At 39.4% G+C, this 26,669-nt stretch overlaps 2 protein-coding genes across 4 annotated transcripts in view; both read right to left on the reverse strand.

Moving 5' to 3' along the window:
• LOC118265114 (uncharacterized) overlaps window positions 1–26,669 on the reverse strand; it is a 139,953-nt gene that overhangs the window by 95,807 nt on the left and 17,477 nt on the right. The window lies entirely within an intron of this gene.
• Window positions 212–26,614, reverse strand: LOC118264921 (glutamyl aminopeptidase). 3 transcript variants are annotated; one of them, XM_035577580.2, is made up of 18 exons: window positions 26,453–26,614; window positions 15,600–15,776; window positions 14,903–15,267; window positions 13,416–13,551; window positions 12,844–13,120; window positions 12,471–12,641; window positions 12,111–12,208; window positions 11,662–11,796; window positions 10,937–11,103; window positions 10,375–10,518; window positions 9,983–10,068; window positions 9,594–9,724; window positions 8,929–9,129; window positions 4,843–4,919; window positions 3,929–4,086; window positions 3,314–3,443; window positions 2,673–2,895; window positions 212–2,223 (listed from the first exon to the last, which is right to left on the reverse strand). In XM_035577580.2, the coding sequence occupies exons 2-18, from the start codon at window positions 15,774–15,776 to the stop codon at window positions 2,074–2,076; spliced, it is 2,826 nt and encodes a 941-aa protein (XP_035433473.2). In that variant the 5' UTR covers window positions 26,453–26,614; the 3' UTR covers window positions 212–2,073. The 3 variants fall into 3 exon arrangements, with proteins under 3 accessions (XP_035433473.2, XP_035433474.2, XP_035433476.2); XM_035577581.2 differs by lacking the exon at window positions 26,453–26,614 and adding an exon at window positions 26,175–26,305; XM_035577583.2 differs by lacking the exons at window positions 14,903–15,267; window positions 15,600–15,776; window positions 26,453–26,614 and adding an exon at window positions 13,840–14,481.

The following is a 26,669-nucleotide window of genomic DNA, read 5'->3' on the forward strand; positions in this document are numbered from 1 at the left end:
GTTAAATAAAAGTTAAAGTTTTTTGAAGAAACACCCGGCCCATGCTGACTTCGCTTAGGTGTGTTACGGCTTTCTTCGTGATTATTCTTATTTTTACAATAAAAAACATTATTGAAATCGATGCAGCCGTTCTCGAGATTTGCACTTAGTAAAACGTTATACACTAATTTTTATTTATATCACAAATTATATAAAAAATAAAAGCACCAAATAAACACACAATAGTTTTATTTCATTGGTTACAAACATATTCTTATAATTTGTTTTACAAAAGGATTAATTTTGAGCATGATTAGTAGTACCTCCTTATAGATTAAGGTATTCCCAAACAATAATTATGTTGCAGTCTTAATTTTTTAAATATCTACTTTAAATCAATAGTATTAAGGTTGAAAATCCGATTGGTATGCTATACACTGCAAGGAAAGTTTTTAAGTACTTTGAGATCCAAAGATATTGAAGAAATACGTTACGTGTTTAAACTTAATTATAACAATAAATGCTAATAAAAACAAAATGGCGATTAAAATGCAACCAACTATCATGTTATTAAATTGACAATTTATATTATTTTTATATGAATCCAACAATATTTTAAAATTTGGAAATAGTAAGAAAACAGTTTCATAATTTTATTTAGTATTTAAGATTAACACCTGCATTAAATATCATATTATCATAATGATAAAATTTATTAATCACTTATCTTTAAAACTCTTTTAATTAGAAATTTAAGGTTTGTACAGCTGCGACATTGTGCATGTGATGTGCAATTTTCATATTGCACACGTCATCGTCAGTACCATTAGTACGAGTTTGCTTTACGTTGAACGAAAACGAAACGCGCGTTCGGCGCTCTGATTGGTCGGCGCGAATTTACAAACCAATCAGAGTGCCGCGCACGAAGCAAACTCGTATTAAGGGTACAGACTGATTTTTTTCTTTTCACGTACATACAATATGGAGATTACTCATATGAGTTAAATGAAACTATATGTAGTACTCGGCCACAGAAGCGTAAAAAAACGAAATATTTCAACAACAACGAAAATTAAATAAAAATATTTTTCAACCATGATAAAAATCTAATTCTGTGTGAACAGTTCCATGTACATTGGCCACAGAAGAGCTGCAATGTTGTAGGTTTGTCTAGGAATGTTACGGATATGCGGCGCAGCTGTTGCAATGCCATATTTGTTAAGAGTTCAAATTAGTTCACAGAGACAAATTAACCTTTGGCTTAACTGCTAGGGCTATTTCGCTCATTTTTTCTTCTTCATTTGTATATTGTCAGCCAAGATGATAACAAATATGTGGTTTTAATTAATTCATATGTGTTTTCTCCATACGATAGATATTGGATATGCTTATTATGTTATTTTGCAATACCCACAGTCGGGGTCAAGCAGTTTAATTAGTTTTAATCACATAAACATTATGATTGAAATGAAACGCTTGATTTTTATCATTACGTCAGTTTTGTTACCACGCTCGGCGCCCTGACTTGAATTCTTTAATCTTCATTTACTTCATTTGAGTCAACCAACGGTTGAACTTACTCCAACAAATACAGTAGAAATAATAGCTTAAAATACGTGATTAAAATATTCACGTTCGTAAACTTATTAAACACTAAACTTCAGCCCACAAGTAAATAAATAGGTAAGTATTAAGACCAGATTAACTAAGATATAACAAGTTTAGGATGGATATAATGTAGACCCAGCCTGGTTCGGCTTTAAAATCAAAACAACTTTGTGATAAATGAAATCAACCATGTTACAGTTGCAATAAAGGCTATTTTAATATGGCTTCTTAATAAAACTAGATAGACTGACATTAACTTGCGTACAGAGACATTTAATGATTACTTAAACTATTCCTAAGTAACGATTTTGTATCCAAAACAATTGCTAAGGACTGGGTTTAGTAATCATTAAATGACTCTGAGTACAGTGGTTAGTTCATTTTCACATTTATTAGGTTGACTTATCTTTCTCGACGAAATCTTTTACTCATCTTTACAATGTCTTACTTACCTACAATTCATTAAAGTGGCCTTTAATATTTTAATCAGGACTGATAGTTGGCATTGATCCATGTTGTGACTTGTTTCAAGTGGTAGGTACTCCAGCGAATATTGTTTTTACAATTTTCTAACGCCCGTCGCCGCCCGGTCTCACCCGCACCCGCTTCGGGGTACAAGCCGAAGAATGATTCCATCTGCAAAGAAAAACAGAAATGTAGATTGATTGGTGCTAAAACTGTATAAAGAAACTACCTTTATTCCTATATAATCCATATAATCCATGTTATATGTGCATGTTATATGTGCCTCTTCCTGCCCCCTTTTAAGGAATGACAAAGCTATATATTATACTAGCTTCTGCCAGCGACTGCGCCTGCAGTGAGTGCTGTTGCGGCTTATGTGTCATATCAGATCATAAGTCACACCTCCATTTTCATCCCGATCCCTTTAGCCCTTTAGACGTGAAGGAGAAACAAACACACGAATATACGAAATAAAAACTTTCACATTTACATTTATGTATTTATGTATACTGTATTTTAGGTACCTTTCAGCGATACGAAAGACGATACATATTTATCATTTATCTATAAGCAGTCTATATTACGACTTATTTGACTTAGAAAAACCAACAATAACCCACCTCTTTCAGCTTAAGATCAGTATTGAAGGACGCAGTGATGGCGGGTATGATGTTCCCAAGGTACCGGCTGTTGAGAGTGAACCGTTGCACGAGTTGCGGCCAGCGCGCGCGCACGTCGTCCCACACTAGCGCCGCGCCACTCGGGTTGGCGCTTATCTGAACTACCACCGTCAAATAGTCCTGGCTTCGGATGTTAGCCTCGTCCCATGCCATGAGCAGGAATCTGAATAAAGATTTTACAAAAACAACTTAAAATTCTGTTAATTATTCATTGTTAAGCGTTGGAGAGCCATGCTTCGGAACGAATGGGCCGGCTCGACCAGAGTGATACCGCGGCCTAACTGAAAACCGACGTGAAACTACGATTGCGTTGCGTTTATCCAATCTTCCCAATCCCTGAATCCCCAACAATCGTCAATTTCCTAACCCCCAAAAGGCCGGCAACACACATGTAACGCGTCTAGTGTTTCGGGAGTCCAAGGGCAGCGCCGATTGCGTATACTTAGTTATATAATATGTATAATGTGATTTGATTGGACAAGGAACTTAAAATAATTCTTATTTAATTTTTTTTAAGGGGAGAGAATCATGAAATGACTTCTATCTCCTTGGGCGAGTTGGACCAGTATTATTTAACTTACTTGCGCAGTATAGTAGTGTCACGTGGTGCAGCTAAAGCCTTGCGGAGTTTCAGCAACTCTTGGACATCTTCCTCTTTCTTGTAGATTGCCCACAGCTTGTCCCAGTCAGCCATAGACGCGGACTTCATACCTACGAATAGAGCAACAGCCTTCACTAAGGAGCGACAAACAATAACGTAAAATGTTTTTAACATATCTTTTTAAATTCACGTTAGTCTAACAGACACTTATGTTAATGATCTAGTCTATACGAGAGAGTGTCAGATCCTTACTAACTAAAAACCACCCAGTTCCTACTGCAGCTTTTCGAGCCGGAGCCCCGGTAAACCCGCTAGGTAGTCCGCAGCTCCGGATCAGGCACCAGCCCTACTAGGCCCCATCTGTGGTGGTCTGATGGCTCTATGAGGCGCGCGCGGAACGCGACGCGCCGCACGCACGGGTCTGGTTCTGGTCGGACGGCGTCCGCAGACTCGCACAGACGCCTGACTAATCTACTTTACATTACATAGAACTTTGAACTGATGAAAAATGATTGATAAATTTAACATGTAGTGTGCTGCTTGTCCTGCTTATTCAAAAAAATAATGACAATGAATGATGCTATAAGTATTTTACCGTTATAATAGATCATTTCACGCAAGTCCTGGTGTATGGGCGCATTCTCGGGCGTGCCATGAGTGTTCAGCCATTGGTAGAACATACTCTTTGCTTTCTCCACTGCCTCGGGCACCTGATAGTGGACGGCCAATGATAATATCCTTGTTCGTAATAAGCTGAAAAAAAAACGAAATGCTTGAACCTTGTTTGTTGAATTGAAACAATACTATTAATGCTGTATAATGGTGTCATTACGATTTATCTGTAAAGATTATAGAATATTTATCACTTTAAGACATTGATTTATAATATAAAACCAAAATTGCACAATGTCGAATAAAAACAGTACTCGAAACTGTCCCCCAAAAACTCGCACGTACGCATAAGCTTATGGCATTGCAAATTCGACCTTATGCGAATCCGTTAAAGTTGTTATCAGAATGAATAGGGTATTATCCTACTAGTCAAATTCAATACTTTTATCGAAATGTCAAAAACGTTACTTTTCTATGAATTTTGTATGACATTGCAAATTATGACCTCACAATTTTTTTGCGTCAAATAGCATACTTATTACGCAAAAAATAGCAAGAAAAATGTAATAAATAAGTATATCGGCAAATGAATGAATGAAAGCACGATTATTTTTGGACATTTTATTATATTGAAATATCGAAATAATTTATTTTTGACCTAGGAAACTATCCAGTTATAGAATGAATATATACAAAAAGCAATACAATTTTTTATTGCCGTTGATTAGTTGCACAATGCTTTGAATGGAGACGAATACCGACTTTTAGTCTTTTTATAGGACATTCAGAAGTTTGTAAAATTAATGAATTACTAATTAAGTTCAATATGGTGCAGATAAATTTTCGAAATGTTCTTTGTGGTGTTACATTTTACAATACAATGTACTTTGTACCCACCTGTCAATAATGGGTAAGTTTACTGCGTCCCAATTCTGTTTCGCGTATATCGGACGAATTAGGCGCTGAATGTATTTCTGTGAACAATAAAATGCTAGTTTTATCATCTAAGTAAGTAAGCCTAGCCAGAAGACGTCATTTTCTTTTATATTATGTTCATAAAAACCAACAAAAGTTTGAACAACAAACAACTGATCAGTTAAACAGCTCGACGTTTCCTCGTTTGTGACACAATGTCTATGAGTCCCTGGTGTGACTTGAAATGAGTCGAACATTACCCGTAATTAACAAATACCAGAATTACATAAATGATAAATGATATTTATTTCTGTAAATAGATTATAAAATAACACTTTTCATCATCATCATCATCATCAGCCGAGAGACGTCCACTGCTGAACAAAGGCCTCCCCCTTGGTCCTCCACGTAGAACGACAAGCCGCCACCTGCATCCACTGGCTCCCCGCCACTCTGACGATGTCGTCGGTCCACCTAGTGGGAGGTCTGCCCACGCTGCGTCTTCCGGTCCGCGGTCGCCACTCAGTCACCTTCCTGGCCCAGCGGCCATCAGTCCTCCGAGCGACGTGGCCTGCCCATTGCCACTTCAGCCTGCATATTTTGAGAGCTATGTCTGTAACTCTTGTTCTTTGGCGAATTTCCATATTTCGGATTTTGTCGCGCAAAGATACTCCGAGCATAGCTCTCTCCATCGCGCGCTGGGCGACTCTGAGCCTTTCTAAAAGGCCAGCAGTTAGGGACCATGTCTCGGTACCGTACGTCATCACTGGCAACACACACTGGTTGTACATCCTGGTCTTCAGACACTGCGGGATTTTTGACGAGAAGACTTCATGCAACTTCCCAAATGCTGCCCATCCGAGTTGGATTCTTCGAGCGACCTCTTTCTCGAAGTTGGACCTACCTAGCTGGATGATCTGACCCAGGTATGTGTAGTGGTCTACAACTTCGAGTATATCGTTCCCAACGACAACCGGTATAGGTGCAACATGGACATTTGACATGATTTTCGTCTTGTCCATGTTCATTTTAAGGCCCACCTGTTGGGAAACGATATTGAGGTCGCTGAGCATGGTGTTCAGCTCTTCCAGCGACTCTGCCATTACGACTATGTCATCGGCGAAACGGAGATGAGTGATGTATTCGCCATTAATGTTGATGCCGCGTCCGCTCCAGTCCAAGAGCTTAAAAACGTCCTCCAGTGCGTTCGTGAACAGTTTCGGAGATATAACGTCTCCCTGTCTCACGCCCTTCCGCAACTGGATTGGCCTCGTAGTCTCTTCCTGGAGTCGGATGCGCATGGTGGCGTTGTTATACAAACACTTCAAAACCTCGATGTATCTATAGTCGATGTGGCACCGCTGGAGAGACTGCAGCACCGCCCAGGTTTCGATTGAATCGAAGGCTTTCTCATAGTCCACAAACGCCAAGCATAGTGGCAAGTTATACTCCTCGGTCTTCTGTATAATCTGCCGCAGCGTATGAATGTGGTCTATGGTACTGAAACCTTTTCGGAATCCGGCTTGTTCGGGAGGCTGGAAGTCATCAAGCCTGCGTTCGAGACGGTTCGTGATGACCCTCGAAAACAGCTTATACACATGGCTCAGAAGTGAGATAGGTCTGTAGTTCTTTAGCAGACAGTTGTCGCCTTTTTTAAAGAACAGAACCACCACACTCCGTTGCCATGCTACCGGCGTGGTTCCCTCGAGTATGACGGAATTGAATAGCTTCTGGAGGACTAAAAGTATCGGTTTTCCACCCGCTCGCAGAAGTTCCGACGTGATTCCGTCATCGCCCGGCGCCTTGTTGTTTTTAAGCTGTTTGAGAGCCATCCTAATCTCGTACAGGCTGATGTCTGGGATATCCTCAGTGTAGTGCCGCGTCAGTTTAGCTCTTGGGTCCCGAGCTGTACCGACGATGGGTTGTCGTGTTGAGGTGTATAACTGTCCGTAAAACCTCTCGAGCTCTCCGAGGATCTCGGACTTCGACGAGATGACGCTGCCATCCTCGGTCTTCAGCCTCGTCATTTGGCTTTGCCCAACAGACGAATTCTTTGCGAAGACTTTTGAGCCCTTGTTTCGCTCAATTAAGTCTCTGACTCTTGCGGCGTTATAGGCCCGCAGGTCACGTCGCATGTATTTCGAGATTCGTCTATTGAGCTTGCCGTATTCAGACATATCGTCTGAAGACTGCAGCCTCATCTCGCTACGATCCTTAAGAAGTTTTAAGGTTCCGTCGGAGAGCTTTTGGGGCCTGTTTCGGCGGGGGTCTTGAAGAAGTCTGACCCCACTGCTCGGACAGTTTCCACCAACCCATTATTTATCTCGTCCACGTTTCCACAATCAGCTAGACACTGGAAGCGATTTTGCAGTTGGAGTTGGAACTGCTCGGGGTTTTGGATCTGGGCACGTCCAGGGCGGAGCGTGGACTTCACCAGGCGTGACCGCTCTAGTTTTACATTGATGTTCAGTGTGCCCCTGACAATACGGTGATCGCTACCGGTTTTCACCTTCGCTATCACAGAGACATCACTGAATATACGTCTTTCGGTCGCCATGATGAAGTCGATCTCATTTTTGGTAGAACCATCAGGGCTTATCCATGTCCACTTCTTGGCCGGTCGCTTCTGGAAGAAGGAGTTCATCAAATAGAGTCTCTCCCTCTCCATAAAGTCGACCAGCCGCTGGCCCCGATGGTTTCGCTGCCCATATCCAAATGGCCCTATTCTCAACTCATCGCTATTCCGTGTGCCCACCTTTGCATTGAAATCCCCCATCACAACGGTGAAGTGTGTTTCGGAGGAGTGTATGGCTTTTGAAATTTCCTCATACAGAGCCTCTACTTCGTCGTCACAATGTGTCGAGGTCGGCGCATATACCTGTATGACCTTCAGCGAATACCGGTTAGATATTCTGAGTATAAGGTACGCTACCCTGTTCGACACACTGTCGACCTCACACACGTTGTTGACGAGAGACTTGCGGACGAGAAATCCGACACCACCCTGGGATTTACGGTCTCCTTCCCGGAAGAAGAGCAAGTTGCCGGAATCTAGGATTATCGTATCCTGACCCTCTCTTCGGATTTCAGATAGTCCCAAGATGTCCCACCGCATTTTGCTCAATTCTTCCTCCAGCTCGACAATCTTCTCATCAGTCCGCAGTGTGCGGATGTTGTGCGTTGCCAGGGCCAAAGTTCGTCGGGGGTGGTAGCGCTTTCTCTGCCGGGGATTCTTAGCACCCCCTGCTCCGCCGTTACCTGATCCGCTACCTAGATCAGGAATAGCGGAGCTGCCGGGGACTGGGGGCCGTGTAATTTTGTTGTCGCTCATAGTGAAAGGGGGGGTTGCCATAATCCCCACGCTTGGCAGGCGGCTTGGGGATCGCAGTTAGGTCACCGATAAATTTTGAGAATGCTGCTGCCCATTCCTCGGTGGCTGGTCGCAGTTTTAGGACGTACCCGGGTCCAGTTTAACACTTTTACACGTCAATATTTCAAATAGCTAGATGAGGCCGGCATTTCCTATCCGACTACTCTGAGAAGAAATGCCGAAACAAACTCAGAGGTCATAGTCTCTTTTAAAGTCCAGACAAAATCAATTAGAGATGTCGGAGAACCGTGCAAGTTTATTCTGTAGTGGTCTTTTGAGGAAAGAACCACAACTGTATGAGTGGACCTGTGCAGATGGCAGTACGCATGTGTAAGTTTACAATCAGCTCAGCTGACGGCTGTTGCTGAATGATCCTACCAACAATACCAACCAAAAGAACATTTGGGTAGGCCACACAAATGCTCACACTGTCAGAAAATCATCCCTTGATCAGTTTTGCGCTTTAAAATATAGATTTAGATTTCAGCCATGATCGTCCCACTGCCGGGCAAAGGCCTCCCTAACATCCCTCCAGTCCTCTCTGTTTAAAGCATGCGTTGTCATAGATGTGGAGTTTATGCCGCCATCTTATTTTAGGCCTGGCGCGACGTCTGTAGACGTTAAGCGGACTCCACTCAATAGCGAGTTTTTGGAAAATATAAGTACTTGACTTTCTTTAATTTGTATTTCGAACTTACCATAAGATTATCATACACCAAAGAATACTGCAGTCGATCTTCTAGACCGAAGAAGACATTTCCAGCTGTCTGCCAAGGAGTCAGTTCGTTCTCCACTAGCAAATAAGTGGTAAGGTCCAGAGCTATGCTGTAAGGCACAGCTCGCGCTTCAGCTAGAGCGAAAACATCGTCCAGTAGTTGTGATCTGTCCGCACCACTGAGCTGAAAAATTGGAAAAATCAACGTCACGCCTTTGCTACGCCGAAGGGGTAGGCAGAGGTGCACATTACAGCACGTAATGTACACCCACTTTTCACCATTTGTGTTATAAAGTCCCGTGTAATAGGGAGTGAGCCTATTGACATTATACTGCACAATCCTAGACTCCGCGCTACTAATGAGAAATTACAGTTTTTTGTAAAACCAAAAAAAAAACCAGCAGTACTTTATCAGACCCGGGAATCGAACCCCAGACCGCTTGTCCGATCACACTTGCGACCACTCGACCAAATACGCAGTCTGAGAAATTGAATGAATTTCAAATTTCAGAAATACTTTGCCTAAGGTGAGGTATTTGTTTAACACATTGAACGCCGTGGTGGTCACCGGTGACCGACGTTAGCGGAGGATTTGCCTTCAACAGTTTTCTATTGGCAGTCAAAGACTTAAAGTTATTGTTAGTTTACCTGATTAGACTTGGATTTCAACGCTTCAATGAGGGCTTGCCAAGTGGATTCATCGTAATTCACTCTGTAGTAACCCACTTGGTTGTTGTTAATCTTCAGCCATTTATCGTCGGCATTTATTTTCAATGTTACTGAAACAAATACATAATACCGTATGAGTTTTACATAGTGGTATTTTAACAGTTATTTTATTTGTATATAAACATTAAGTATTGGCAGCAAGTCACAATGCAAGCAAAGTATGAATATATGAGGAAGTTAGATTAAATAGATTACTATGCACACTCCCGTATCAATCGATTATAAGCCCCTGTTGTGGCTCGAAAATAGTCGAGCACTCCTCAATAATTACGTTAGCGATATTTCGTAATTAATTATGAATATCTTACCATCTTGAGCTGTGTCAGCCAGCCAAGTAACTTCATTCTTTGTTGCAGTATCAGTCTTGAATGTGATGGGCACAAACCATTTGTAGCTGTAAAGTGATTTTTCATTAACACTTTCATAAAAAAACAACCTGACGCATTTTATCCCCGAAGGGGTAGGCAGAAGTGAACATTACGACACGTAATGTAGCTATACAATGTACTTACACCCAGTTTTCACTATTTGTGTTATAGTCCCATGTAATAGGGTTGACCCGACAATCGAACCCAAAACTCTTGTCCGGCAGTCGCACTCAACCAACGAGTCAGTCAGTAACACCTTCAAGTATGTTATAAATTAGTTCTCGTCCAGTGATCGACTCTAATTCGATTAATCGCTCATAATCACAACTTACTTGAACTTAGAATCGTTGGGGTAGACTGCATCAGGATCGATTAGGAATCGAGACTGCGATACAATGAATGACTTAGGCTCGTCACCACGTTTCACATTCAACACAGGGTAACCCATTTGAAGAGTCCATGTGTCCATTATGTATCTGAAATAGAATATAAAGGTAAAACTATCATTCTTAAGTCTTCAGTGATATCAATTCAATAAATCTTTTATTGGAATAATATAATTCCATCAAATAGCTGGTGGTTCACTTCTCCAAGTGCCCACTAAGAAAGTATTGTTTTCTAAGTAGTTATAGTGTTTGAATAAAAAAAGGTCCAAAAATATAGGACATACATAATGATCATACTACTGTACTCAGAATAATTGAATGGTAACTTAACCTGGTTCCTAATAATTGTTTTAGGATGAACAAAATCGTTATTAAGGAATAGTTTAAGTAATCATTAAATGTATTTGAGTGTGGTAGTTAAGGATCTAAACCAAATTATTATATTTATGTTGTTAAAAATTATACATGAACGTTCGCAAGAAACAGATTGCAGAATAAAAAAACTTACGTGAGATTCAAATCAGGGAAATCTTTTTTGAAGTAAGGTTCTAGTGATGACAGCAGTTCTTGAGTAACAGTGTTGCCAAACTCGTATTTCTTCAAGTAATCTGAGACTCCGTGACGGAAGTTCTCTGGCCCGATAAATCCTTCCAACATCCTTAAGATAGATGCTCCCTGAAAGCAAAATCCAGTACAAAATGAGTTACAATTATAATACAAAGATTTGGATTCCCAGACAATGTTAAAATGGGTTCTTCCAAAAGTTCCTGCTTGCATACTATTAGTATTCTTTCATTACTTTAAGTTTTCCAGATAAAATTAGAGTTTCTGCACGACGTCGCCGCGTCTGCGCACGCTGCTCATGATGAAAAGTCCCTCTGTGACTCGAAACCAGTAGAGCTTATCTCAATTTATTTACATGTGTAAACCGTAATTTTTAGTTAATTTAGTATGTGTCATATTATGGTAGATAGGAAAAACCTACTGATTTTGCAGGAACTTTGCCAGACATGGGAATTGAACCCGAACTGCATTGTGATTGCATTGCAACGCACATGATAACAATGGAAATCATACCATCCTTATTAAAGCATTATAAATTAAAATAACTTTTGAATATGTGGAAGAGACATACTTCGGCACGAAGTTGATCGGCGGAATGCGGCGATTGCTTACCATCAGGCGTCTGCTCATTTACCAGCTTATATCCTAAAAGAATCAATAGACACTTACCTTATTATAAGAAATACTGTCAAATATGGATGTGATTTGATCAGGTGTGGCCACAGTTTGTACTATCGGATGGCTGGACAGCTTCGCATCAATCGACAACACTGGATGCAACACTTTAGTTAAGAAGCTATCCAACTGAAACAAAACCAAATATTTTTTTATGTACAGAGCCATACTTTGGCACGAACGAACCGCTTTGGCTCGAATGGAGTGATACCATGGCCTCACAGAAAACCAACGTGAAACATAAAAACGCTCGCTTAATATTTTGCCTTATGAAGTTATCAGAAGCCTAATCCCAGGGGGATTAGACTTCTACCAATAGGCCAGCACGCATTTGCAATCTCTGCTGTCGTGGATTTTCCTGATACCAATCCTTTAAAGGTAATACTTATTTACATATGTTCATGACTTTAAAGTAAATATGTATAATGACGGTTGTCACTTACAACTTTCCAGCTGGGCTCAATAGCCTCTAAGGCTTTAGCTTGCATGTACGAAGCGAAACCTTCGTTCAACCAGACTTCATCCCACCATTTCATTGTTACTGAAAATTTATAATCGTATAATCGAAACTACTTGTTATTTAACATTTAGTAAAACCATATTACAACAAACTACTGTATCTTATTACGCTCATTAGCAGTTCATCATGACCATTATGGTAACAACATTCCAATTGTATTTGCACACAAACAAAAAACCACCTTAACACTCTTTAAACAAAAACCAATTTTAAATGACAACTGAAAACAAAGGCAAATATGAAATAAAATCCATACTTAATTAGAAGTCTGTGACACACATACCTAAGTTTCCGAACCACATGTGTGCGAGTTCATGAGCTATTGTGTTGGCCACACTTATTTTGTTTGTGGCTGAAGCCGAAGCCTGATCCACGAGGAATGATGTCTCTCTATATGTGATCAGGCCCCAGTGCTCCGTGGCACCGGATACATAATCAGGGATGGCTATCATATCTGAAATGTGAGAATAAAGTTGTACTATAAATTGTTGATAAAAAATAAAATGTTGTTAACCAAAGCAGTTATTTTACCAAGAAACAATAGCAAGATCATAATAAGTTACAAGTTTCTTTAATGATATACAATTTACAATCATTGTACTATGGGTAAACTGAGGTATGAAAATAAAGAAGGTTATTTATGTACAATATCCAACCTAATTTAGGCAGAGGGAATGGTACTTCATAGTAATTGATGTAGAATTCAGTGGCTCTCTTTCCAATGTCCAGAGCAAAGTCAATTTTATGCAGATCCTGCTTCTGAGCGAATGATCGGAGCTTGAAGTTTCTTCCTATGCCCCCTGAGTTAATGTCGGCCTCCTTATAATCAAAATCGCAGACAACAAAGCAAGCCAAGTATGTAGACATAGGCACACTAGTTGCAAATGTGACTCTGTCCATTTGAACATTTTTATCATATACTGATGAGATTTCCTGGAAAAAAATAACAAAACTTAACTTAAATTAGTACATAGAATTGTTATAATCAACTTTCAACAAAATAATAAATTAAACTAAGTTAAAATATGATACTAAGGGTCTGTATTATGACTGATTTATTTCTGATACATTTTGTATTGATAATACATCAAACTGTCCACCAGTTAAAATAAATAAAGCAGTGAAACAGAGATTGACTTCCATTTAGGTAATTAGAATCCAAGTTCATCTCATCTCATCACATTGAAATACAATTTCATCTTATTGGAAAAATACATTCAAGACTTACATTCATGTTGGAAAGAGCAACATAAGAATGTGGCTTCCACAAGGTGATATCATAAGTGGCTTTGAAGTCCGGCTCATCAAAGCAAGGGAATGCTTGTCTAGCATAAGTTGGCTGGAATTTACTTGCAACCATTGTTCTGAAAACATTTATAGAAACAAGATTACTTAGAAGTATTAAGTATCAAAATAAATCATAGGTCACTTTAATAAATTATGTAGATGATTTGGTCTTAACTGTAATATAACTACATTGTTGTTATAAATTATGAATAAAGAGAATTTGTGGATATCATGTCAGTAGCTTTACATACTAAAGTAAAGCTTAGTTTCAAATGATATTCAGTTTCTTTTCCTTTTTAAACTGCCATTTTAGGGAGTGAAGTGAGGACATAAGATGCACAATATTTAGAGCATATAAAAGTTACCTAGAATCAAGTAAGCGTGAGGAATAAAACCCAACAATATTTCGTGTCAGATCGCCATCAAAGTTAATAGATATTTTGTAGTTCCCTGCACTCTGCGCTGAATCAAAATGTATAAACAACTGTTCCATTTGTTTTATTTCCAAAAACTTTGCGACGGGAACCTCATCATTGCCTTTGAATACCTTAACATCTTTTATGTTCAAGAAGTTTGAATGAAGGTTTATGTAATTCCTTTCTTGTTTCATTACAATTTCTATGTCAACACTTCCCTGAAACTCTCCCTTGTCTAGTTCAGGGCGTAATTCCAGCTTGTAGTTCACCGGTCGCACTAGCGGGGACAGCCGTTCAGACAATTTCACGTTGATACGCATATCTGCCATAATATTTTTACTTTCACTATAAAATTGGACCCGGTTTCGATGGGTTATAGCATCACACAATCTACTACGGCGACCATTAATTGGAATAAAAGTATTATCCAAACACTTTTTGATCAATAAACCGCGGTAACATGAACTCATTAAAATAATATAAATTGGAACTTAAACGAAACGTAGGAAAATATTTTATTTATTTTGATTTCGGTGTACACACAGCTGATTTTACGCAGCCGCAAAGAACGCTTGAAATTTGAAATGTCATCAGATTGACTCCAACTTTTCAATGTCAACTGTCAAACTGTCAAGTCAACAGGTAAGATACAGTTTTAATAAAGCAAAGACAACAATGATTCGGCCTATATTGAAGTATGTATTATGAAATTAATTCCAGGAGCAATTTAAACAATAATTATATTATTATTGAACAGTAAGTACTTCATTAGTTTATACTCCGTGATACATTGATTTTTGTATCCTAATATTCTTAAGAATTCTAAGAATAACTAGAAAAGTGTTAGTTATAATATGTAGGTACTTATACACGCTACCGGTAACCGTAATAATTCTACTATCAACTTGGTAAGTAGGTATAGTTACCAAGTTGATTATGATTGAAGTTTTATATAAGATGTGTGTGTTATGTTTTTATTACAAACAATATGCACTGTGATGTGTTAACTTACCCGCCAGTTTTTAAATTACTCTTATAAAAACCAACTATTTTGTTATCCAATCTGCCAGAGAATAAAATAAACAGCTTGTATTGCGCAATGTCCAATTCGTTTTGTAAATTTATTAATAACAGCTCTCTTTTATCCAAAGACATATTTGTAGAGAGTATTCGAATGCCTTTACTGTTATTATTTGTCAAGCTAATTCCATGAATGGTCAAATTATTTGCGTGTAGTGCAATTGTTTTAATTTTTTCTTTCACTGATATTGTGATTAGGACAGATCCAGCAAAGGAGTTATTCGTAGTGTTTGGATTTAGCATAAGTTTGTAGTTCTCTGGTTCAACACTTCTTGGGAGACGGTAGTAATTAGGGTCCTGGAAACAAAAGAAGCACTATTAAATATAGGTAGGTCTTGTGAAAGTAGGTAGCGAAAGAAAAATCACTAGATTTTTTCTCATATTATGTCTTGTGTGAGTTAGTGTTAGTGAGTTTAAACAATTTAAACATACAAATTCAAACATCATACCCAAACCCGGAATAGCGCGTTCGGCGCTCTGATTGGCCGGTTCGAAGAAACCAACCAATAAGAGAGCCGAACGGGCTCTCGTTTTGATTACTTTAAACTTAAAGCAAACTTAGGGTATTGGTTATTTATCGATTATTTCATATTTAATTCCATGCCATAGTATTCTCAAAATTGTCTTACCTCTATCTTTTTCTCATCCTGTGTAGTATTATCAGGTTTATGTTCAATAAGTTTACACGCATCTCTATCCAACGTCGCTAGTGCAACGGTGGACACAAAAAAACACAGAGCCGCTATTATGAAAAATATTAGCAGCTTATGATTACGCGACCACTCCATTACTTTTGGTTTTCCCATCTGAAATGGAAAAGTGATTAATAGCGTACGTAGAAATAATTAAAAACTAAAATAAATATAATAAATACCTAACTATTATAACTAGTTCTCAACTAACGTGTTAAGTACTTCATCATCAGATCCCTAATGACAATCACATCCCATCTAAGTGTAATTCCACATCAATACAAACAATTCAAGCTAAAACACGGAGTCATACAGTAATGAACCCGTGTATGAGTAATCGAGGAATTCCCTCCACTGTCTCTCGGCTCCATCATTAGATCGACTCCAAACTTTTATAAAATGGTAGTGCTTTTAAATATTTAATACAAAAAATACCAAAAGCACCCGACCTGGTGGAACTGGGATCAATTCGAAGATAATAAATGACCTTTCCAATAAAAAAAATAACACTGTTCTATCCACAAACGCCGAAGTAGTAGCGTAACTTATAAACAAAAAAAAAAACATACAGTCGAATAGAGAACCTCCTCCTTTTTGAAGAAGTCGGTTAAAAATAAGGTTAGGTACCTAACTAAAGTTAATTTACTGCCGTACCCAGAATCATTTATCAGTTTAAGTAGTCATTAAATGTCTCTGAGTGCGGCAGTTAGTGGAACTTATTTTTTTTTATCCTAATCAGTAGATAATAATCTACGCACTTACCCACTTATGAAAATTGATGAGTGAAAGTTTGGGACCTGCGTCAATCTAATATTAAATAAATTATCTAGCGTTTAATCAAGCACTGCTATAGTAATATTTACTTCTATTTGAATCGATTACGTTACGCGCTTCCCAACTTGAAATTAAAACAAAACGAACCAAAGCACATTCCTACAATTTAAACCTTTCTCAAAAGGCGGGACTTAATATTGTAGGGTCAAAATACCCATGAATACAAACAAGTTTTGGTGTGACACAATATTAGAATGAAATGAGGAAAATAATGCTCAACTCACTCAAATATGTCTTACGTAACAATTGTTTTATGCGCAGCCGATAAAGAATAAGTCTAGGTTAACTAAAAGTAACAGTTTACTCATGTAAATTAATGGAAAAAAGTTCTACTAGTTTCGAATTGTAAAGGGATTCTACATCATTAGCAGCGTGCACAGACGCGACGTCGCGCAGCCCTCACAGTTTACTATTTTTAGTTAATTTAGTACCAATGTGTCACTATAGTTATAAAAAAAATAAGCCTAGGGTTTAAGGAGCACATAAGTACTGACCTGGTTAAATTTTTCTAGCTGTAGCACGAAGTCTAGAATTTCCTGTCAGGCAAAATAAGTCAATACTATGTTAAGTTTATTTACCTACTACACCCGAATTAAAACTGGCGCAAAATGTGCGAATCTAGTTGGTTTACCTAATAGATTTTTGAAGCACCTGGGTACTTATTGGGTGACCTTTTAGCAAATAAAGTGTGATAGGTATTTAGGTATAGTAAGTATTTAATAGATGATAGGTACTAATATTATTATAAAAGTGAATATAATAAAAAATATAATAAATGCGATGTTTGTTCGTCAATCACGCTGAAACTACTGAAAAGATTTTGATGAAATTTGGTATACAGACAGGGTATGAGCTGACTTAACTGATAGAATATTTTAACCCCAAGGGAACGCGGGCTGTGTCGCCGGGGCGAAACTCCACTGCCGCGCCAGATCAGTGCGTGGCGGGACGAGCTCCGGCGCGATCTCATGGCGGAATAGCAGCAACGACTGTCGCAACCGAGGGCTGGGCTCGCTGTCATCGCAGCGGTAAGTCCCCTCTTTGAGGAGTGGCTAGTGAGGCGCCACGGCGTCCTCACCTACCGCCTGACGCAGGTGCTTACCGGACATGGGAGTTTCGGTAGGTTCCTGTTCCTTATTGGGCGGGAGGAAACGCCCGGGTGTCATCACTGTGAGGACCGCCCGGAGGACACGGTAGAACATAAGGTGGCGGTGTGCCCTGCGTGGGCAGAGCACCGCCAAGTCCTCAGGGATGTGGTCGGTGACGGCGAGCTCTCGCGCCCGGCACTGGTTCAGGCCATGGTGCTGAGCGAGAGGGACTGGGATGCCGTCTCCTCCTTCTGCGATGCAGTCATGCTAGCTAAGGATGAGGCGGGGCGCGTGAGAGATCAAACCTCCTCACGCCCCAGCCGTCGCGAGAGACACTCCGGGCGTCGGGGATCGCGGGACGATCTCCGGCCACCGTAAGTGCGGGCCTGCGGACGGCGAGCAAGGGTAGCTCGCCGCTCAAAGAGCCATCAGACCACCACAGATGGGGCCCAGCAGGGCTGATGCCTGATCCGGAGCTGCGGACTACCTAGCGGGTTTACCGGGGCTCCGGCTCGAAAAGCAGGAGAAGGAACGGGGTGGTTTTTAGTCAGTAAGAGTCTGACACTCCCTCTCGCCTCGCCCAAGGCGAGAAAAGTCATTGGATGATTTTCTCCCCTCAAAAAAAAGGGAACGCGGGCTAAGCTAGTTGTTTACAAACAAACACTGGTTTATTGACCTTTAAAAATGAGATCACCTTTATTAGGTCTGTTGTAAGTACTAGATACCTATTTGAATGGTATGTACCTAGTTATAAGTAGATAAGTAAGAATGTAGGTATCTACATGCTTGCTTTTATACGGGTTTTCTACAACTATACCTACCTACTTATCCTGATACCTAAGTATTCATACTTCATTTCTAGAACAAACAACAAACCGTTTTACTTTATTCCCATTTGCCGAATAAAATTTTGTTTTAAAGGCAAGTAAAACCTCAGGAAAATCTTGTTAACTATATTAATATGAATACCAAGTCATTGGCCTTTCGTAACACTTATTATTATCATCTAACATTTAACCAATCGGTAGAAATAACTGCGTACCTAAATAACGACAGCTGTGTCCGATATTCGCTATTTCTGTGTGTACTGAGATGCCTACTTATTTACATACATTGTAGACGACTGTGCCAATTCTCTGCTTTAATAACATTTTCAACTTTTTTTTTACGTAAACGAGCAGACGTATCATCTGATCACTCCCTTTTCTATGCATCTGATGGTAAGCAATCACCCAGCCCCGGATCTACATTTTTTTTCACCCGGGGCAAAATTTGAGAAATGCCGCCCCCACCTCCTTTTTTTTTTTTCCTTTTTTTTTTTCATTAGGATTTTGTCCTGTGTCGTGGGTGCGTTTACAAACATACAAGTTCACATGCACATGACACACAGACCCGAAACAACAATTTGTGGATCACACAGCCCCGGATCTACATTTTCTTTTTTGCCGGGGCAAAATTTGAAAAATGCCGCCCCACCTACTTATGTTTATTTTCACCTTTATCACCCATATAATTGTAAGTCTATAACTTCTATGACTTCTACGAATGAACTCCATACTTCAGATTCATCCTGGGTCATTGTATTCTAGAACAATCTATCCGATTTTAAATTTCGAATTTGAGGGCCTACAAAAGTTCTTCTTTAAGTTGAGCTTAAGAAAGTGCAGGAAATTTGTCGCATATGTATTAGCAGTCACCTTGTTTATTTTAAGCTTTGACAAAACTGCTACATCAATCCTAACTTTATGTGAAGGGGAGGTGAAAGAACTGACTTTGGGTTGGTGCACATTTTTTTGTCCCAGTACAAGTCTTTCTCTGAAAGGCCATTCTTTCTTAATGTAATGTAAATTTCGTGCTCGACTGTCCCACTCGCACAAAAATCATGGATACTTTGTAAATCCAGACTGCTGACCCAAAAGCATAGATATTATTTTGAGGTCTCCACAGAGTTGCCAACAATATTCGCTATACTTTGAATTCGACGTATTCCTCTCGGGAGGTGATAATACAACTAATTTCCTACAAAAATAGCCCTGAGGTCCTTAGGCGAAAAGTGGCTAGTTTCTGAGATATTCAACATTTTTGGTTTTGGTAAAAATATCCCGAATTGATTACAAAAACATCAATAAATAAAAAAATACTGGTTGGATTTTAGTTATTTTAGTTTTAATCAGTTGCCAATACATCAGTTATTATTTATAAATACTAATCATGGCACAAATATCATTCGTTTTAAAATAGCAAGTAATTTCCTATCAAATTTTGTTTTGTGTCACTAATTTGGTCGATAGAAAACTGGATTTATTTAAAAAAATATATATGACACTAAGCGTACAAACTATTAGAAAAACTTTCTTGGTTTAGTATCTACCCAGAAACATAAAATTATTTACAACATTCTCAAAGATAAATGAATTAATTGATGATAAGTAGAGTGTAAAGAGAAAAGGGCAATTTCAAAAACATCTTTATTTGCAAAAAAAATTTCAAAGTAACCTTCCCTACGACGAATACATGCCCAAACACGCTTCTTTATCTCTATGACGGTCACTCTTGGACTGAATATGCGTCTAATTTCGTCATTATCTTCAAATATGTTTTGGAGAAGAATTTCGATACACGGCCTATTCCATCCGTATAAACAAGAGACTTTATGTAAAAATCAACCGGCGTTAGGTTCTGGTCATTGTGCATGCCATGTAGTCATGTAGTGGGACCGCCCTGTCAATCCAACGCCTGAAAACGATGTATCCAACCACTGACGCACAGTAGTTCGATAGAGCACTAAACAATCGTCGTGTTCGAATAAACTCATAATCTTGTTTCTAAATTCATATTTAAAACAATGATCCTAGCTCATTCCTTAAAAATTAATTTTAATTCTCACCATTTAAATTATTGGGTAAAAAGTAGAGCCCAATCAAGTCATTATAAATGATACCTATCCAAACATTTGAATCAAAACCGTATCCGTGGACCTGTTGGTTTTGCTTTTTTAGATTTCGTTGACTGTTTTGGGGCTAATAATGGATATTGTGATAGTTTGATCAGAGCACTATCGATCTACTGTGCGGCAATGGTAGGATATTTCGGTTCCCACGTATATATTGACAGGGCGGTCCCACTACATGACTACATGGCATGCACAGTGACCAGAACCTAACGCCGGTTGATTTTTACATAAAGTCCCTTGTTTATACAGACGGAATAGGCCGTGTATCGAAATTCTTCTCCAAAACGTATTTGAAGATAATGACGAAATTAGACGCATATTCGGTCCAAGAGTGACCGTCATAGAGATAAAGAAGCGTGTTCGTCCATGTATTCGTCGTAGGGAAGGTTACTTTGAACATTTTTTTGCAAATAAAGATGTTTTTGAAATTACCCTTTTCTCTTTACACTCGACTTATCACCAATAAATTCATTTATTTTTGAAAATGTTGTCAACAATTTTATGTTTCTGGATAGCTAATAAACCAAGAAAGTTTTTCTAATAGTTTGTATGCTTAGAGTCATATATTTTTTTTGAAATAAATCCAGTTTTCTATCGACCAAATTAGTGACACAAAACAAAATTTGATAGGAAATTACTTGCTATTTTAAAACGAATGATATTTGTGCCATGATTAGTATTTATAAATAATAACTGATGTATTGGCAACTGATTAATACTAAAATCCAACCAGTATTTTTTTATTTATTGATGTTTTTGTAATCAATTCGGGATTTGTTTACCAAAACCAAAAATGTTGAATATCTCAGAAACTAGCCACTTTCCGCCCAAGGACCTCAGGGCTAATTTTGTAGGAAATTAGTTGTATTATCACCTCCCGAGAGGAATACGTCGAATTCAAAGTCACCCTGTATACTTAATTTAATTTAGCAAGACTCTCGTTCGTTTCTTTGAGACAGGCACCGAACCATAGGTATTACCATTGTACAACAAGACACCCTTCAGACTTCTCTTAGAAGAATCAATAAATAACCTCCATGATGTGGAATCTTAATTATCAGCTCCCAGTTTCATGACTACTTCAGGAATATTATTACAAAACACCAGTGAACCCTCTTGAGAGAAATATTTCGCGAACTCTTTTTCACGATGCCTGTACCACGAAAATGTGGTTCTTGGAGCCAATAGATTTTTGTCTTTCAGTCGTGATCCTAGGATTTGTGCAGCATCCTTTGATAGACCCAAATCTCTCACTAAGTCATTTAAATCATCCTGGATAAACTGTTGAGGTGAACCTATATCAGGATTGAATTCATCTTCAACGGTTCTTCCGTTTGAACTTTCATCTGATGATTGCTGTTGGATGGTGGAAAGAAAAGGTGGAGGAATCGAAATTCCTGGTCCATGAGGTACAGGTCGTTTAGCAGACGGTAAATTAGGATACTGAATTGTATGTTTGTTTTTCGAATGGACACCCTTTACATCACAAGAGCAAAAGTAACAATCGACAAGTGCTAAATAGTAAACATACAAACTACTCACGTTTTTAAAACAAAACACTGTCGTGGAGACAAATCGACGAGGAAGTTTTCGAACATAGCTTCATCTCACGGTAATCAAACGCGTGCTGCCCCGATCTGCGATTCCTGCAGGCGAGCAAGAGCCGGGCGCGTATTTCTAATCGACTTTATGTACTTTTTTTTCTTTTTTGATGTCGGGGGGAAACCTTCAAAAGGCGCCTAGCTTTTTGGGGAGAAAGACTAGGGAGTGCGGGATTACCTCACTAAAACCACCCCGGTGGCCACCTTCAGCACCGATAAGGGGCACCGAGACCTCTAACTAGACCTGCTCCGGAGCCCCTATGGTGCAACGCCTGTTACGGCACATCCCTAGGGAGACATGTACCTCCCATTAGCCTCGTTGTGCAAGTTGCACGTGACCACTGTGCCACCGTCTTCCCTAAGGTCGCTAGATGGGCGTCTAGAGTCCCCACTCTAGGTACCCGCGACCCCAAAGGTCTACCTGCAGTTGACGCAGGCGGGATTAGGCGTCAAGACTGTTGCCACCTCGACGCCTTCTATGAGCAGGATCGGCCCTCTCACGATCCCGCTCAGCAGCCTCCTTTTGGGACATTACAGTCTCACAAAAGGAGGCCACCTCCTCCAGTTTTCTGTATCTGCCAGCATAGCCTCTACTACTGCTGGCAGAGACAGGTCTCGCCCGATCTTGGTAACCAGGACCCGCCGCTCCGAGACCCACGCCGGACACTCTTCGAGCATGTGCTGTGCGGAATCCAGGTTACCTCCGCAGTGGTGGCAATTTGCCGTGGTCTCTCGCCCAATCTTGTTCAGGTACTCACCGAAGCAGCCATGTCCGGTCAGTACCTGAGTGAGCCTGAAGGAGACGCGCTCCTCTCTTTTCAGCCAGGCTTCGAAATGCGGCAAAATGGCTTCGACAACGCGCTTGCGTGAGATCTCTGGCTGTTGTAGCCGCTCACGCCACCGCTCGAGCGCGTGTCGCCTTTCTTGCCGCCTCAGCCTAACGAACGCCGCTCCTGGCACTCTACCACTGCCGTTTTGACGGACGGAACGGATTTGGTCGTAGACCTTCGCGTCCATATCCGCCAGGATATCCAACGGCGGAAAGCGAGCCAGGAGAGTTGCCGCCTCAAAGGACACCGTTCGGTATCCTCGTGCGTTACGGATGGCCATTTTCCGCTGCAGACGATAGATTTTCGTTCTGCAACGTCAGACGCCTGACAGTCGAGCTGACCAAACAGGCGCCCCGTAAAGGACCATCCATCGCACGACACCCGCGTAGAGGCGGCGAACTTCTTCTCTTATGTACTATGCCTACGCACTTAGCGAATAATAAAATGTTCGGGCAGCACGTCTCACTCCGCGCTCAGGGTATCGGTCAAGTTGATATGGCCATGAAATTCCTGTACTTGTAGGTACTATATTTATTCCGTGGTCAAAATTAAATAAATGATTTTGTTGTCCACTGGTCCGTGAAGTGTGAATTTTGCCGCCCCCTAAATTTGCCGCCCGGGGCATGGGCCCCGGCTTGCCCCCTAGATCCGGGGCTGCAATCGCCGCCGCTCATGGACACTTGAAATACCAGAGGCGTTACAAGTGCGTTACCGGCATTTTGGGGGTTAGGAATTTAAGGGTTGTTGGGAAATCGGGGATTGGGAAGGGGGGAATCGGGCCTCCTGTAACCTCACTCACACAACGAAACACAACTTTATTCTTTTCGTCAAAAAGTTGATTGTCAGGTTTACCTATTAGACAGAATTGCTGCAAGTGGCAAAAGTCCTTCCTGTCGCCCCTTAGCCAGCTCTACGTAACGGTGGTGACATAGATTTTTTTAAAACATTGCCCCACTGTAGTGTGTCGTGGGTGCATTTACAAACATACAACAACAATCTGTGAATCACACAAAGAGTTGTTCCGAGCGGAAATCGAATCTGCAACACGTTGCACGGCCACCACGCCAACCGTGCGAATCGGTCGGCGATATACATTTAAATAGGTACTACTCTGCTATTACCACACGACATATAATACTACATACAAAGATATTCTTTTCACGTGCAATAAATCGGTGCAGTTATTTATGTAATTTTTACGTTACTTACGTTTTAATAAGTAACGTTACATAATTTTAATAACTAGTTAACTAAGTTCCTATTATTTATTTTCAAATGAGTAAAGCAGGAGATTATAAATAATTTAATTATAATTTTTCTACTTTGCACTGCTTTACAGCTAAGAAAAAAAATGAGTTTTTCCGTTCGGGCCATGACGTTCATTGGTGACCGAGGCACAATATTTCAGTATAACAGAACTAGTGTGAAACAAAACATATAATATTTTTTAAACATAATTTATTTATTTATTTCAACTCTTACAGGTAAATTATATAAAATAATGCGTTAGTGAGGCCCTTCATAAAATATTTACCTTTACATAAGAACAAACTTAAACCCTTTGCTAACTTAAACACAACAATACACTCAACAAATTTGGCAAAACCTATTGATTTTCGTAGTTACGATTTGGATAGACCTCGTACCGGTCACCGTTGACTGGGATGGCAAGGAACGTGTTACTTTAGGGCATTTATTTATATAAAAAGCTTTATGCACAAATACATCGGTGGACATAATGCCATTGGCATTTTCTGAGGTATTATTTAGGTATCTATTTAACGTGCCGAGACGCGTAATTTTCCCAGCACTAGTATCTACTTATGCATAGGTGCCATATGTGGAATAAAATTAAAAATTATTCCACAAATGGCACCCACGAAAAATACCTATGGGTGCCCAATGTGGAACATCTCCGGTGCCATTTAAACGGGTGCCCAGTGTGGAATACCTCCATTTTCTGCCTGACTAACAAACCTACGGCTATTTCCATTTTTACACTTATGTATCTCGTTCTGCACTAAAGATTCCAATAATAACTGGGTTCCCAATTATTTGTCAACTAAGCCTGGATTTGAGTTCCGAACTCGAGACCTCATACTCATCTGTCTCATTTAAAACAACTCAACTTAAGTAATTCCGACAGTCATCATTTCCTTTCTAATTACTTACGAAACCTCATTATTTCTCCTTTATGATATAAACGAATTAATTCAGATAGATTAGTCTAGACTTCAGACGGAGAATAGCAATTAATAATAATTAGCAATTAAATTAAAGGTGGTTTGAATTCGTTCCTTTACTGTCTGTGATACGCTTTCTTACATCAGCTGGTAGATGACTAGGCTACACTATATAAATTGATGAATTTTGTTATAGGTATGGTATTTCTAATTAAATAAAAATAAGTCGGGTTTTCCTGACGCTATAACTCCAGAACGCACGAACCGATTTGCATTCGTTATAAAGGTTTATAGCAAAGAAAATTCAGGAAAAAATTCAATTCAAGAGAAAAGCAGGAAAACAGGGAAAATAATTGGTTTGCTAGCTATACAATAACAACCAGTTGAAAAGCTGTATTAAATTTCATAATCTGTGTGTTCTGAGCGCGCCTCAAAGAACCACAAGACCACCACAAATCCCCATTAGTGTCCACTAGAGCCAATACCCAGCCGAATGGCACAGTGAAACATGGCAGTGAGAGCTACCAAACAGAATTAATCTGAGCTGAACTGGACGTGAGTGAGAATAAATACTCGTATTCTATAAATTCGGATAGTTTCACTTATTGGCACTATAAGTAAACCGGTGAATATGCATATATGGAACTTCACGCCTTTTATCCCCGAAGGGGTAGGCAGACATGGACATTATGGCGCGTAATGCCGCTACATAATGTACATCCACTTGTCATTGTCACTATTGGTGTTATACCTAATTGTAATATTGTTTGTAATGTATGTATAGTATTTATAAATTCTAATGTATTAGTTTATAGTATTTGATATGGGCCTATGAAGCCTGAAATAAATGAATATAAATAAAAAATAAATATGAGTTCCACGTAACAGGGGGTGAACCTATAAATTCATAAATTTTGTCACAATGTCTATAAAATTTCACGATAAGTATTCAATTTACTACAAAATATCCACTTTACTTCGACATAAATAAATAAAACAATAAATAATCTGATTTATATTTACCTAAGTCCGCAGTCAGATTTGATACACACTGCGTTCGACAAATAATCACAGTAATGTTTACTCGTACATTACTATAGGTACTAAAACTTATCTTTATGTAAAACAATATGCGAAACATAATTCACAACATTATCATTGTTGACAACACAGACACGTATACAGAAACACTCGATTAAATTCGTGTTATGTACCACTATTTCAATATATTGTGTACATTACAGATAAATAAATAAACAAATAAGTAATTACATAATACTAACAAATTGAACAACACTCACCGTTGACTAAAATAAATGTATTTCCCTTTCACTCATCAAATTTCTAGTTTACTGCTACTGATTTAATTGTTTATTTTTATCTGTATCTGTATAGGCAGAGTGAGGCTGTACGAATACTGGTTGAACCTCACAGCACTACGATTGAACTGCCCGCGTTACCTAGCTATTACGACATAAGTTTCACTTGCAATCGTCACAGCACTACATCGACGCAATC

This window comes from Spodoptera frugiperda, chromosome 28 (assembly GCF_023101765.2).
Source record: "Spodoptera frugiperda isolate SF20-4 chromosome 28, AGI-APGP_CSIRO_Sfru_2.0, whole genome shotgun sequence".
Lineage (NCBI taxonomy): Eukaryota > Metazoa > Arthropoda > Insecta > Lepidoptera > Noctuidae > Spodoptera > Spodoptera frugiperda.

Excerpts from the sequence above, each read along its gene's own strand:
- LOC118264921 (XM_035577580.2), bottom strand. The coding sequence starts at position 15,776 with ATGGGAAAACCAAAAGTAATGGAGTGGTCGCGTAATCATAAGCTGCTA. Across the intron at positions 12,209-12,470 it reads CATGTGGTTCGGAAACTTAG|TAACAATGAAATGGTGGGAT; the intron begins GTATGTGTGTCA and ends ATAAATTTTCAG. Across the intron at positions 3,444-3,928 it reads TGAAATGATCTATTATAACG|GTATGAAGTCCGCGTCTATG; the intron begins GTAAAATACTTA and ends CTCTATTCGTAG.